Here is a 12,919-nt window from a genome sequence, read left to right as displayed (position 1 = left end):
ACACATAAAATTCTATACAGTCGCCCCTCACTACATTGCGGTTCACTTACTAGAGCCGCAATAAGTGAGCAACAATGTAGCGAGGGACGACTGTATACTGATTTTAAAAATAAGAAGAATTGAAATAGGAGGCACAGACTCACCCCAGAGTGTACCAGCAAGTGAAGAACACACAGGAGATAAACTGCCTCAGAAATGTGATGATCCCCCTCCCCGCACTGGTCTTCCAGCAGACGAAAGGTCATGGTTATGGTCTCTTGGTAACACTGACAGTCATGACATCCTGATCACAGCTTCCTACCCAAACATGCATGAATAAGTATTTTCAAAAAAGAACAATTACTAAACCAATTGTCCCCAAATATCCAAACTTTCGAGGAGTAAGCACAGAGTGAAAAATAGACACCTGAATTCAAATAGGACCCAGCTCTCATTTCCCAACCAATACAGAAAACCTGCACATAAGTCAACCAAGTCTGCCTCCCAGCTTGGGTCTAGCCAGTGGGACTCAGCAGGATGTTTAAGGCAGTGTTTTCAGAAACTTACTGGACTGTAAACCACAGTGAGAAAACAAACACATTTCATACTGCAACACTTTGTGTGCGTGTGTGTGCGTGCGCGCATGTGCGTAAAAAATGGAAACAAAAAAATTCACAAAACAATACTTGCCCTTAACTACATGTGACACACTATAATATTCCTAGTTCATTCTATTCCATTCTAAATTTCATTATTTTAAAGTGAAGATTATGATCATTGGTTTTACAAGCCATTAACTGATCCTGACTTGCTGTTTAAACAAATGTGTTGGTTCTTCAACTACACCATCAGAAAAGTCTAATACTAGAAAAACTCTTCGACATTGAGTCTGCCACTTTTATCCAAAATTAACACAAAACGATCTCACAAAGAATGTTTCTGCATCTTTGTAAAAGTGCTATTAACAACAAAACAGTACACTGGCCAACATTAGCTATGTATAGATCAAGGCCCAGTGATCTGTGATCTGCATTTGTTTATTCAGTTTTTCACTGTACCTTGTAAGAAAAATGAGTCCCATACTGGGAAGTGAGGATGTACTGAGAAACAAGACACAGGCAATAACTTCAAATAATTCATAATTTAGGTGGAAAATGAAAAAGTAAATAGGCAATTAAATGGCAATAGTTGGCATAATATGCCATGAAAGTACATTAGAAAGGCATCAACCCAGATTTGAGAGGCTAGACCAAGCTGAAATCTTCCAGGAACAAATAAATGATTATACTGAGTTCAAAAGAATGGAAAGTACTAGCCAGGTGACAGAGGCAGAAAGTTGGGGCGGCAGAACAATGCTATAGAGACCAGCAGATGCGTATCTTGGGGGGAAGGGGAAAGCCAGTGCCTCTGAGGAACTGAGATAAATTCAGCCTCAGTTCTTTAAGCAAGAGGGCACAGATTAATGAGGCATCTGCCAAGACCATGAGATGCCTGCCAGACCTGATGTAGGAAGTGAGGCAGTGGGGAGGTTATAAAAGGATGCAGAAGACTTCCACTCCCATGGTAATGAAAAGAAAAAAATCACATGAACCTGTGGAATTTTTAAAGAGATGGACATATGAAGCCTAGATGAACTAATCCCTAGAGGGAGGAATACTTCCAAAGACAAGAGCGAGCTGCAACAGCTTTCAGGGCAATGGGCCTGGGGGCTGGAAGGTGGAAGAAAACACCTGCCAGAGCCTCCAGCCCCAAAGCAGTGGCCTTAGGAGACCAGAGAGGCTGTGGATTAGACAAATTCAAGGTAAGTAAAATGAGGTCTTATCTTGTTGAAGTCTAAATGCTTATCTCCTAGCCTTAGCATCCAAAGGCAAAAAAGGATTCATATTCTTCGGGAAAAAAATAAAGCAATGGGAAGTCGGTGAAAGCCTATGTGCAGGAGAGGGCGAAGGCCAGATATGCTCTGAGAAAGGTCTCTCTGACTACCGTGGGGACAACACCATGGAGAAACAGGAAGACCAGGAGGCTGAGGCAGGAACCTACCACACAGGAGATGATACTGACCTAGAGTACAATTGTGGAGGTGCAGATGGAAAGAGGTATTGACAGAAGAGATATTTAGGAGATGAAACAGACATGACCTAGTGACTGAGCCAATCGCAGGGGTATAGGGAATGAAGAAGAGGAAGGTAGGAGCTGACTCACAGATTTCTGGGGCAGGAACTGGCATATGCTTATATCTTCCCTGGAAGGGAAGGGAAGGGCCACTGGAAGAACATGAGACCAGAGCTCAAGTCAGGAACAAGGCAGTCAGTATGGGAGGTACTGAGTTTAATGGCCCTTGGATCATCCCACTGGAGATGTCTTCTGGTAAGTGGACACTTGAATCGGATCAAGAGATAGCTCCAGGCTGGGGATAGAAACTGGGGTGCACTTGGCATACAGCCATGGGGGTGGGTGAAATCTGTGGGAGAGGGAGAAGAGAGAAGTAAGAAGAAAAGATGACTGGAAAACACAGACATTTAGCGATAGATGAAAGGAACTGAGAAGGTACAAGAAGAAAGATAGGAATAAACGATAGGAGGGTGTTCCAGACAGTAAGAGAAAGTAGTGTTTCAAGGATTAACAGTCAACCTCACCAAAGGCTGCTCAGAGGTTAAATAAGATAAAGAATGTAATGCGTCCAACTGATTGGCTGCATAGATCACATTGACAAGGTAGAAGGCCATAGACGCTGGCCCCAGGTCCGAGGCAGGTCAGATGGCAGTGGGGCCGAGGAAGTGGGGGAGTTAAGACTAGTGAATTCTTACGTTGTTTCCAAGGGGAAAAGGGAGGAGGTGTGGTGGCAGGAAGAAGGTTTAGGATGGGAAACCTGGAGCTGTCAGAGAAGACAGTAGCAGGTAAAAAGTTCAACATGTAGAGGCTGGAGGTGCCACGTTGGTGGTTCAGTAGTGCCTCACTCGAGACAATCCAGCAGCAGCTGGCACTGTGCCTCTCATCTGCAGCCCCAGTGCCCTCCCAGCGCCCTCCCAGTGCCCAGCACACACTGGCTTTTTGACTGAATGGATGACCAACTAGAGCAGTTGAAGGCACTGCAGGTGGTTAAGGTACAGCCCAGCTTCAGAAGGACTCTCATGCCAGTCTCAGAAGTCATAGTCAAATACAATTAGCAAGGAAGACAACAAAAAAGTCTGCTTGCAGAAAGCACACAAAAAGTCACTTCCAGATTTAAAGTATATTAACACTTTTGTGCTACAAAATATATAAACCACAGCCCCTTTCGAAAGTTCTGGCTTAATGGGTACCATGCCTTGATCCTTAAATGGCCCCAACACCGCACCAAGAAAACTAAATGTATTACCATAAGGCTGCAAGGAGCTTTTTTTGTATAAAACGAAGATGTCAGTATTCCTTGGCCTTACCTTTTAGTGTCTTTTTAAAGGCCCGTATATAGCCCCATCTGCTACTGCTCATGACCTCAAGTAGATGCATGCCACTGCTGAACAAAGACCAGTCCTCCTGCCCAGGCTGGGTTATCACTGTGCTAGGGCCACCCCCATGACCATGCAGCAGACACAAATGAACCAGCTGGTGGACCGTGCAGGTACACACAGAATACGATTCCTGAGACCCTGCGGTAGGAGCCGTTCTCATCTTGGGGACTTCAATATAAAATCCTAACCCTTTAGAAGTTTATGGTCCAATGTCACCCAACACACGCTGGCCATTCAACAAACTCTTGTTGGATGAGTTTAAATTACTATAGTTGATAATTAAGTTATGAATCTTCCAGGGGAGGATAAATGGTAACAGAAAAAATACAATTAAAAAAATAATGTAGAGGCTGCACATGCCCAACACTGCCACCCCTGAAGCTGTGCCCCTATGGCCAGGGGCCCACGCCCGCAGCCCCAGTGGTACCCTGCACTTGCTCCCACCCTGCAGGACGACTGGCTTGCTAAGAGTAAGGAAGAGGTGCCCCCCACAGGGGAGAGCAGCAGGGCGGTCAACAGAAAGTCAACAGTCCCCAGAAAGACTTAACTGAGTGGGGGAGCCAAACTACCCTGAAGAGATTTTGAGAGTCCCTAGCACCTAGGACAGCAAAGAGCAAGGTGGTATGTGAGTTGCCCCTAACTGGTACACCTCAAGGACAGCACAATTGCTGGACTGAAGGTGCCGGCCTGGCACAGAAGCGCACTGGGGGCCCAGCAGCAAACAAAGGATCTGGGCTGGAGGCTGGGCAACTGTGAAAAGTGCCACTCAGACCTGGCCACAATCCTCGTAAAACCAAAGGAAGAAAGAAAAGCGAAACCCAACCCCCCTTGCCTACTGTAGCCAGGAAGACCAACAAAACCCGCTTGGCTGATTTAAAGTGTGCTGACTTCATATATATATTTTTTTCTTTTTCTCTTTCTTTATTTTTATTTTTTTACATTTGCAAGGGTGCAAAGTCTACTTTTACTTTTTTTTAAGATTTTATTTGTTTATTTTTAGAGAGGGAAAGGGAGGGAGAGAGAGAGAAACATCAATGTGTGGTTGCTTCTCATATGGCCCCCACTAGGGACCTGGCCCGCAACCCAGACATGTGCCCTGACTGGGAATCAAACCTGCGATGCTTTGGTTCACAGCCCATGCTCAATCCACTGAGCTATGCCAGCCAGGGCTTTTTCTTTTTATTTATTTTTTATTTTTTATATTTCTTCTCAAGTGAGACAATAAGATGAGGAGATGTGAAAGGACTAGAGTCAGACCCAAAGATGGGCATCCCAACAGCTGAGAAACTGAGACAAATTTCACTTTGCTATTCCAGAGAACTTGCAAGTTATTTTTCATTTGTGTTATTATTTTTTCATTATTTTTACTTCTTGTATTTTATTAGCATTTTTTAATTTCTCTTTTTTTCTGTTTAGTTTTTTCATTTTTTTGTTTAATCGCATTGTTTGACTGGTTTTCCTTGTTGTGTCTTTCATAGTGTATTTTTAATTTTCCTTCTTTCACTTCATTTGTATTCCAATAGCACACTACACTAGGTCATGTACTTCCTATTCTTGTTATTCAGATCACATAGATTCTGTCATATGATTGTTGCTCCATTACTACTGTAAATAATTTACGTTCCATACAATTGGAAATACTACACAGCACCCCTCTTGGATCTTAGCTCACTTCACTGTTTCCAGAACTTTATTACTGTTGTGGTTAACTCTATTCTCTCACACACTACACCTATTTTCTATCCTTTACTCTCACTTTACCTCATAATCTGACCTCCCACAAGTTCACTGTTTCTTGGATCCAACTCACAATCTACTGTCCCCAACAAGAATTTTATCTCTTTTTTCCACCCTGTTTAAAAGTGACTAGTTGAGTGAAATATCACAGTTATAATACACTTATCCAAATGATCTCCTATCTCTTCTCTACAGGCTGGTACTTTAAGTTCCATAGAATAACTCCCACTGTCTTAATTCATTTTGCCTTCCCTCTCCATGATCACGTAAAAGAGTAGCTGGGAGCTATGACCACCAATACACCTGCAGAAAGAGCGAAACCACCAACAAAGGCACCATCAACAGATAATAATGAGAGAAGGTGAAGGAGTGAGTGGAAACCACACTAACCTCCACTCAAGACCAATCTGGAATTACAACTAAATGGCAGAAAAAATACCCAGACCAAACAACTGAACAATAGCGGAGAGTGAAGCTTCAAAACCTCAGACACACAAAAGAACCAGCTTCAACACAACCTGTCTGCACCTGCGCAACAGAATACAAGACATGGTGGGGAGAGTGACTCTCAGTTACCCAGCTGGAGGGAAGGACCCACAAAAGACCCAACAACAATCAAAACCCAAACATCCAGAGAGCCAACATAAATGGCAGCCCAAGAACAGCAAGTTCAGGAGATCAAGGAGACTGCACTACTAAATCTTAAAGGTCTCCTACCATAGAAGGTCACACCATAAACCCAGGAAGTCAAAATGGATGAATTTAAGAAGCAGAGGCTAACAAGAGGGGTTTCACAAACAATGGGAAGACAAAGAACAAACCCTAAATAAAAGGAAAGTAGAAAGCCTTAGAAAGAATGCTAAAATAAATAGAGGCAAGTCAACTATCAGATATTAAGTTCAAAGCAATGGTTATAAGGAAGCTCTGTGAGCTCAAAGAAATTACCAAAACCAACAGGGAAATTACAATGAACTCACTGAGAAATATATCAATATGAAAAAGAAAATAGAAACTATCAAGAAGGGCCAAGAGGAAATGAAGAATACAATTTCTGAACTGAAGAACACAGCAGAATTCAAAAGCAGGATTGATGAAGCAGAGGACTAGATCAGTGAGCTGGAGAACAAAGTAGGAAAAAACACCCAGAAAGAGCAAGAAAAGGAAAAGCAACTCAAAAAGAATAAAGAGGTGGTAAGGGAACTGCAGAACAACATGAAATCTAATAATATCTGTATAATAGGGATACCAGAAGGAAAAAGAGAAAAGCAAGGGATGGAAAACCTGTTTAAAAAAGTAATGGTGGAGAACTTCCCTAATTTGATGAGAGAAAAAGCCACACAACTCAAGGATACACAGAAAGTCCCAATCGAGAGAAACTGAAAGATGCCCACTTCAAGACACATCATAATTAAAATGGCAAAATTCCAAGACAAAGAGAGAATCCTAAAGGCAGCAAGGGAGGAACAGGAAGTAACATACAAGGGAGCCCCAATCAGACTAGCAGCTGACTTCTCAGTGGAAATGCTCCAACCCAGAAGGCAATGGCAAGAAATATTCCAAGTAACAAAAACAAAGGCCTATAACCAAGACTATTCTATCCAGCAAGGCTCTCAATTAAAATGGAAGATGAAATAAGGAGTTTCCCTGACAAAAGAAGTCTAAAAGAATACACTGCCTTCAAACCAGCTCTGCAAGAGATGCTAAAGGGTTGGGCTTTAAGAACAGGAGGAAAAAAAAAAGAGTGAGAGAAAGAGGAATACAAGTACAAAAAAATAGCAATGAATAAGTACCTATCAACAATAACTTTCAATGTAAATGGATTCAGTGCTCCAATCAAAAGACATAGAATAGCTGAATGGATAAGATATCAGGACCCACACATATGATGCCCACAAGAGACCCACCCCAGAACAAAAGACCTACACAGACTGAAAGGGAAGGGCTGGAAACAAGTATTCTAAGCAAGTAGACAGGAAAAAAAAGCCAGGGTAGCAATACTCATATCAGACAAAACAGACTTCAAAAGAAGACTTCAAAAAAAGTGATCAGAAGGTCACTTCATAATACTCAAGGGAAGAATCCATCAAGAAGATATAAACATTGTAAATATATATGCACCCAACATAGGACCACCTAAATACATACAGAAAATCTTGGAAGATGTCAAGAAAGATATTGACAGCAACACAATTATAGTGGGGGATTTTAACACCCCACTGTCAACAATGGATAGATCTTCCAAACAAAATATCAACACAGATATTGTGGCACTGAACAATGTCCTAGATGATATGGACTTAACTGGTATGTATACAGCCTTTCGTCCCAAAGAAGCAAAATACACATTCTTTTCAAAGGTACATGGAACATTTTCAAACATAGACCACATGACAGGACACAAAACAAGACTCAACAAATTCAAGAAAACTGAAATCATATCAAGCATTTTCTCTGAACACAAGGGACTAAAAATAGAAACCAATCTCAAGAAAAAATTCAAAAACTCATAGAGATTGAATAGCATGTTATTAAACAATTAATGGGTTAATAATGAGATCAAGGAAGAAATCAAAGTTTCTGGAAACCCATGATAATGAATTCACAACAACCCAAAACTATGGGACACAGATAAACCAATCCTGAGAGGGAAGTTCATAGTGATATAGGCCTACGTGAAAAAGAAGGAGACATTTCAAACAAACAACCAAACCCTATGCCTACAAGAACTGGAGAAACAACAACAAAGAAAGCCCAGAGCAAGTAGAACAAAGGAAATAACCAAGATCAGGGCAGAATCAAAGGATATAGAGACAAAAAACACAATTCTAAGGATCAATGAATCCAGGACCTGGTTGTTTTAAAAGATAAAAAAAATCCACAAGCCTTTAAATAGACTCATGAAGAAAAAGAGAGGACCCAAATAAACACAATCAGAAATGAAAGAGGAGAGATTACAACTGATACCAAGAAATACAAAGGATTGTAAGAAATTAACTATGAAGAACTGTATGCCAGGAAACACAAAAACCTAGGTGAAATGGACAAATCTTTAGAAAAACATAATCTTCCAAAACTGAATGAAGAATAAGCAGAAAACCTGAACAGGCCAATAAATAACACCTGACAAAATTGAAGCAATAATCCAAAAAATCCCAACACACAAAAGCCCTGGACTGAACAGTTTCACAGGATAATTCTACAAAGCATTTAAGGCAGAGCTGACCCCTATCTGTCATAGACTATTCCAAAAAATCTGAGAAGATGGAAGACTCCCAAACTCTTTTTATGAAGCCAGCATCATCCTAATCCCAAAACCAGATAAAGATATAACAAAGAAAGAAAACTTCAGACCAATATCACTGATGAACATAGATGCTAAATTCCTCAACAAACTATTGGCAAACTGCATCCAGCAATACATTAAAAATATCATACACCATAATCAAGTGGGATTCATCCCAGGGATGCAAGGATGGTACAATATTCACAAATCAATAAACATAATACATCACATAAACAAAAGAAAAGACAAAAATCATATGATCATATCAATAGATGTGGAAAAAGCATTTGATAAGGTACAGCACCCACTTATGATAAAAACACTCAGCAAAGTGGGAATAGGGGAAGCATTCCTGAACATAATACAGGACATATATGAGAGACCTACAGCCAACATCATACTCAATAGGCAAAAACTAAAAGCTTTTCCACTAAGATCAGGAATAAAGCAAGGATATCAGCTCTCACCACTCCTATTCAACATACTATTGGAAGTCCTAGCCACAGAAATCGGACAAGAAAAGGCAATAAAAGGCATTCCAGTTGGAAAGGATGAAGCAAAACTCGTCATTCGCCAATGACATGATAGTGTACACAGAAAATGCTATAGACCCCACCAAAAAAACTACTCAGTATAATAAGTGAAATTGGCAAAACAACGGGATACAAAGTCAATATTCAGATATAAAATGCATTTTTGTACACCAACAATGAAATATCAGAAACAGAAATCAGGAAAAAAAATCCCATTTGATATAGCAACAAGAAAAATAAAATACCTAGGAATAAACCTAACCAAGGAGGTAAAAGACCTGTACTCAAAAAAGTATACAACACTGAAGAAAGAAATTAAGGAAGACACAAAGAAATAGAAGCACATACAATGCTCATGGACTGGAAGAATTAACATCATCAAAATGTCAATACTACCCAAAGCAATTCACAAATAAAACACAATCACTATTAAAGTATCAATGACATATTTCACAGATATACAACAAACATTTCAAAAATTTATATGGAACCATTAAGGACCCCAAATAGCTGCAGCAATTTTGAGAAAAAACAAAGTAGGAGGATCACAATACCTGATATCAAACTGTATTACAAGGCCACCATAATCAAAACAGCCTGGTACTGGCATAAGAACAGACACATACACTAATGAAACAGAACAGAGAGCCCAGAAATAAACCCAAGGCTCTATGGTCAATTAATATTTGACAAAGCAGGCAGAAGCATAAAATGGCATAAAAACAGCCTCTTCAACAAATGGTGTTGGGAAAGCTAGACAGCTACATGCAAAAAAAATGAAACTCGGTCAAATTTACTCCATACACAAAAATAAATTCAAGGTGGACAAAAGACTTAAATATAACTCATGGCACCATAAAAGTCCTAGAGGAGAACACAGACAGGAAAATGTCATATATGCCACACAGCAATATTTTCACCAATATGTCCCCTAGAGCAAGGGACATAAAGGAAAGAATAAACAAATGGGATCTCATCAAAATAAAAAATCTCTGCATGGCTAAAGAAAACAGCATTAAAATGAAAAGAGAACCAACCATATGGGAAAATATATTTGCCAATGATATTACTTCAGACAAGGGTTTGATCTCCAAAATATATATAGAATTCACACAACTCCCCTACATGAAGACAAACAACCCAATTAAAAAATGGGCAAAAGACTGGAACAGACACTTTTCCAAGGACATACAGAGGGTCCAGAGACATATGAAAAGATGCACAGCATCACTGACCATCAGAGAGATGCAACTTAAAACCACAATGAGATATCACTTCACACTGGTGAGAATGGTCATCATAAACAAATTAACAAACAACCAGGGTTGGAGAGGATGTGGAGAAAAGGGATCCCTAATGCAGTGTTTGTGGGATTGTAGACAAGTGCAATCACTATGGAAAACAGTATGGAATTTCCTCAGAAAACTAAAAATAAATCTGCCTTTTGACCCAGCAATTCCACTGCTGGGATTATAACCTAAAATCCCTGAAACAGAAACCCAAAAGAACCTATGCACCCCAATGTCCATAGCAGCATAATTTATAATAGCCAAGTGCTGGAAGCAACCTAGGTGCCCATCAGTAAATACGTGGATCCAAAAACTATGGTACATTTACACAATGGAATTCTATGCAGCAGAAAGAAAGAAGGAGCTCCTACCCTTTGCAACAGCATGGATGGAGCTGGAGAGCATTATGCTAAGTGAAAAAAGCCAGGCAGTGAAAGACAAATGCCATATGATCTCATCTTCAACTGGAACCTAATTAACAAAACAAACAAGCAAGCAAAATATAACCAGACATTGAAATCAAGAACAATCTGATAGCAACCTCGGGGGAGCTGAGATGGGATCATAGGAGTAAGCGGGAAGGGTTTTCAAGAACAACTATCAAGGACACATGGACAATACCAAGGAGGGGTGGAAGCAAGGGAGGCAGGTAGGGATGGCTGGGGTTTTGGAGGGGAGGTAACGGCAGACAACTGTAATTGAACATCAGTAAAATTATTTTTAAAAAATAATGTAAATTTAAAAAGTAATACAAAAAAAGTCATCCTAAATACCCAATAGCAGACTACAGAAATAACAAAAAACACTAACTGTTTAATTGATTTACCCACATAAATCAAATTAAAATCTTTCCCCATAAAAGATTTGGCAGATGCTTCATTTAAAAACACTTGATTTTAACTGCTATTTGAAACCTGTAATTCCTATACAAATATCACTTAATTGCTTGAGTCTAAACGTCTACACTGCTCTTTTCCCAAATGTAATTTGTAAGCACTGAATCATTTAAAAGTCCAATGACATATGTGCTGAAAATAAAATCTATATCCGTTTTTTTTTTCATTTAAACAGGTAATCAAAACTAATTGGCTACCCAAAAACAAGCATTACTATAGGGACATTTCTACCAAGGACTTTGATGTATATTATCTCTCCAAGGGATATAATATTACTTACTGTGTTTCTTTCCATGTGTAACAAATGGAATGTTTACTTCCCTGTTATAGGAACAGCTACCATTTATACAGCACCATGAGTAAAGATTTCAGGGCCACAGACCCAACTCTGCATCCAGAAACAGAAGTGCAATATGCAGAGAATATGCAGAAAGCCATGCTCATATTTACCCTCCTCCGCCAGTGATGTAGCTGTAGCCGCCAGTGCCCAGCCCATAGCCATAGCGCTCTCCCAGGAATACCGGTTCACCGGACTCGTAGCAGCTCAGCAAGTGCTGGAGCCTGGAGATGCTAGGATTCCCAAAGGAACATAAGCAATGATCATTTAATTCAATAAATATTTTTAGAATCCTTACATCCCATTAGTGACATTACAGAATACAATACTGAAATCATTCAGAGATGAAATTTGAATAATTTACAGAAGAACAGAATTTTTTAAAGGAAAAAAAATGATGAATACTGTACATTACCGAAAACAGGAGAAACTGAGAAACATGGGCCTTCCAGTTTTAATGAGCCCCTGGCAGCATGTGGTTGCCCAGTTTGGGTGGCACGTTAATGAGGAAGGTGGTATAGCAAGTGTACTAACTACATGACTCACTTCTACCCATCCTGTTCCCCAGGGAGTGTGAACTAATCATCACATTTCTTCAAAACAACCACTTGGTGGTTTGTTTGTTTGTTTTAATTCTTGATAGCCAAAAGGAACTTTTGAGGAACAAATGAGGTCCACCTCAGCGTGGCTCGCAGGTAAGGAAGGGAAGGCTTTCCAGGACACACTCCAGTTATGATGCACAATGATGCCTGGGTTTCCCTGGAGAACTGCACCCTCGTCTGTGGTCTTTTTAAATCTATTTGTTTATATACCTCTGGCCCAGACATTTCTTTGTCATGTGTCAATGATAACTTACACAGGGCAATGAGAAGATTCAAGGGCTTGTCAGAAAAATGCCTGTAACTATTGCTGCTGTAAAGATGAAAAAAATACTTCATAGGAAAATAAAACCTACAAGTTACTTTTTAAAGGCAACAAAAAGGTTGATGCTAAGAAAAGCTAGTTTTTCCATGTGGTAGGAACTTACACCACTCACAAATGCCTCATAAATTCCTTCCACTGTTTCTTCTAAATTGGACCTTTCACACCACTCAATCTTAGGTTCCCTCATGATACTAATCATTGTTCCCTGAAAAAAGTTTTTCAATGGTCGGTAACTTAGGAGACTATATTTTCTTACTTGGCTAAATAAATGTTAATATTTCTCAAGCCTGTGATTCATCTCCAAGATGGGGATATGATAGCAGGCATTTCTCTAAATTGCCCATGTTGGATTCTGTTCCCACAGGACAAAATTAACATTTAAAACACTAGAGTTCTGGTGTCTCATTTTTTTCTCTTTTGGTGGTGATGGGGCAGGGGGGTGGTGGTCAT

General features: G+C 39.9%; 1 protein-coding gene across 1 annotated transcript in view; it reads right to left on the bottom strand.

Moving 5' to 3' along the window:
* Positions 1–12,919, bottom strand: part of B3GLCT (beta 3-glucosyltransferase) — a 134,952-nt gene that overhangs the window by 28,135 nt on the left and 93,898 nt on the right. The window contains exon 14 of the mRNA XM_045844728.1: positions 11,659–11,778. Within this exon, the coding sequence (XP_045700684.1) occupies positions 11,659–11,778 (120 nt within the window). The remainder of the gene's footprint in view (positions 1–11,658; positions 11,779–12,919) is intronic.

Source organism: Phyllostomus hastatus, unplaced genomic scaffold (assembly GCF_019186645.2).
Source record: "Phyllostomus hastatus isolate PE091 unplaced genomic scaffold, TTU_PhHast_1.1 phas_contig_41, whole genome shotgun sequence".
Taxonomy (NCBI): domain Eukaryota; kingdom Metazoa; phylum Chordata; class Mammalia; order Chiroptera; family Phyllostomidae; genus Phyllostomus; species Phyllostomus hastatus.
Note: the sequence above shows the minus strand (reverse complement) of the source record. Positions and strands in the feature narration are given on the sequence as shown.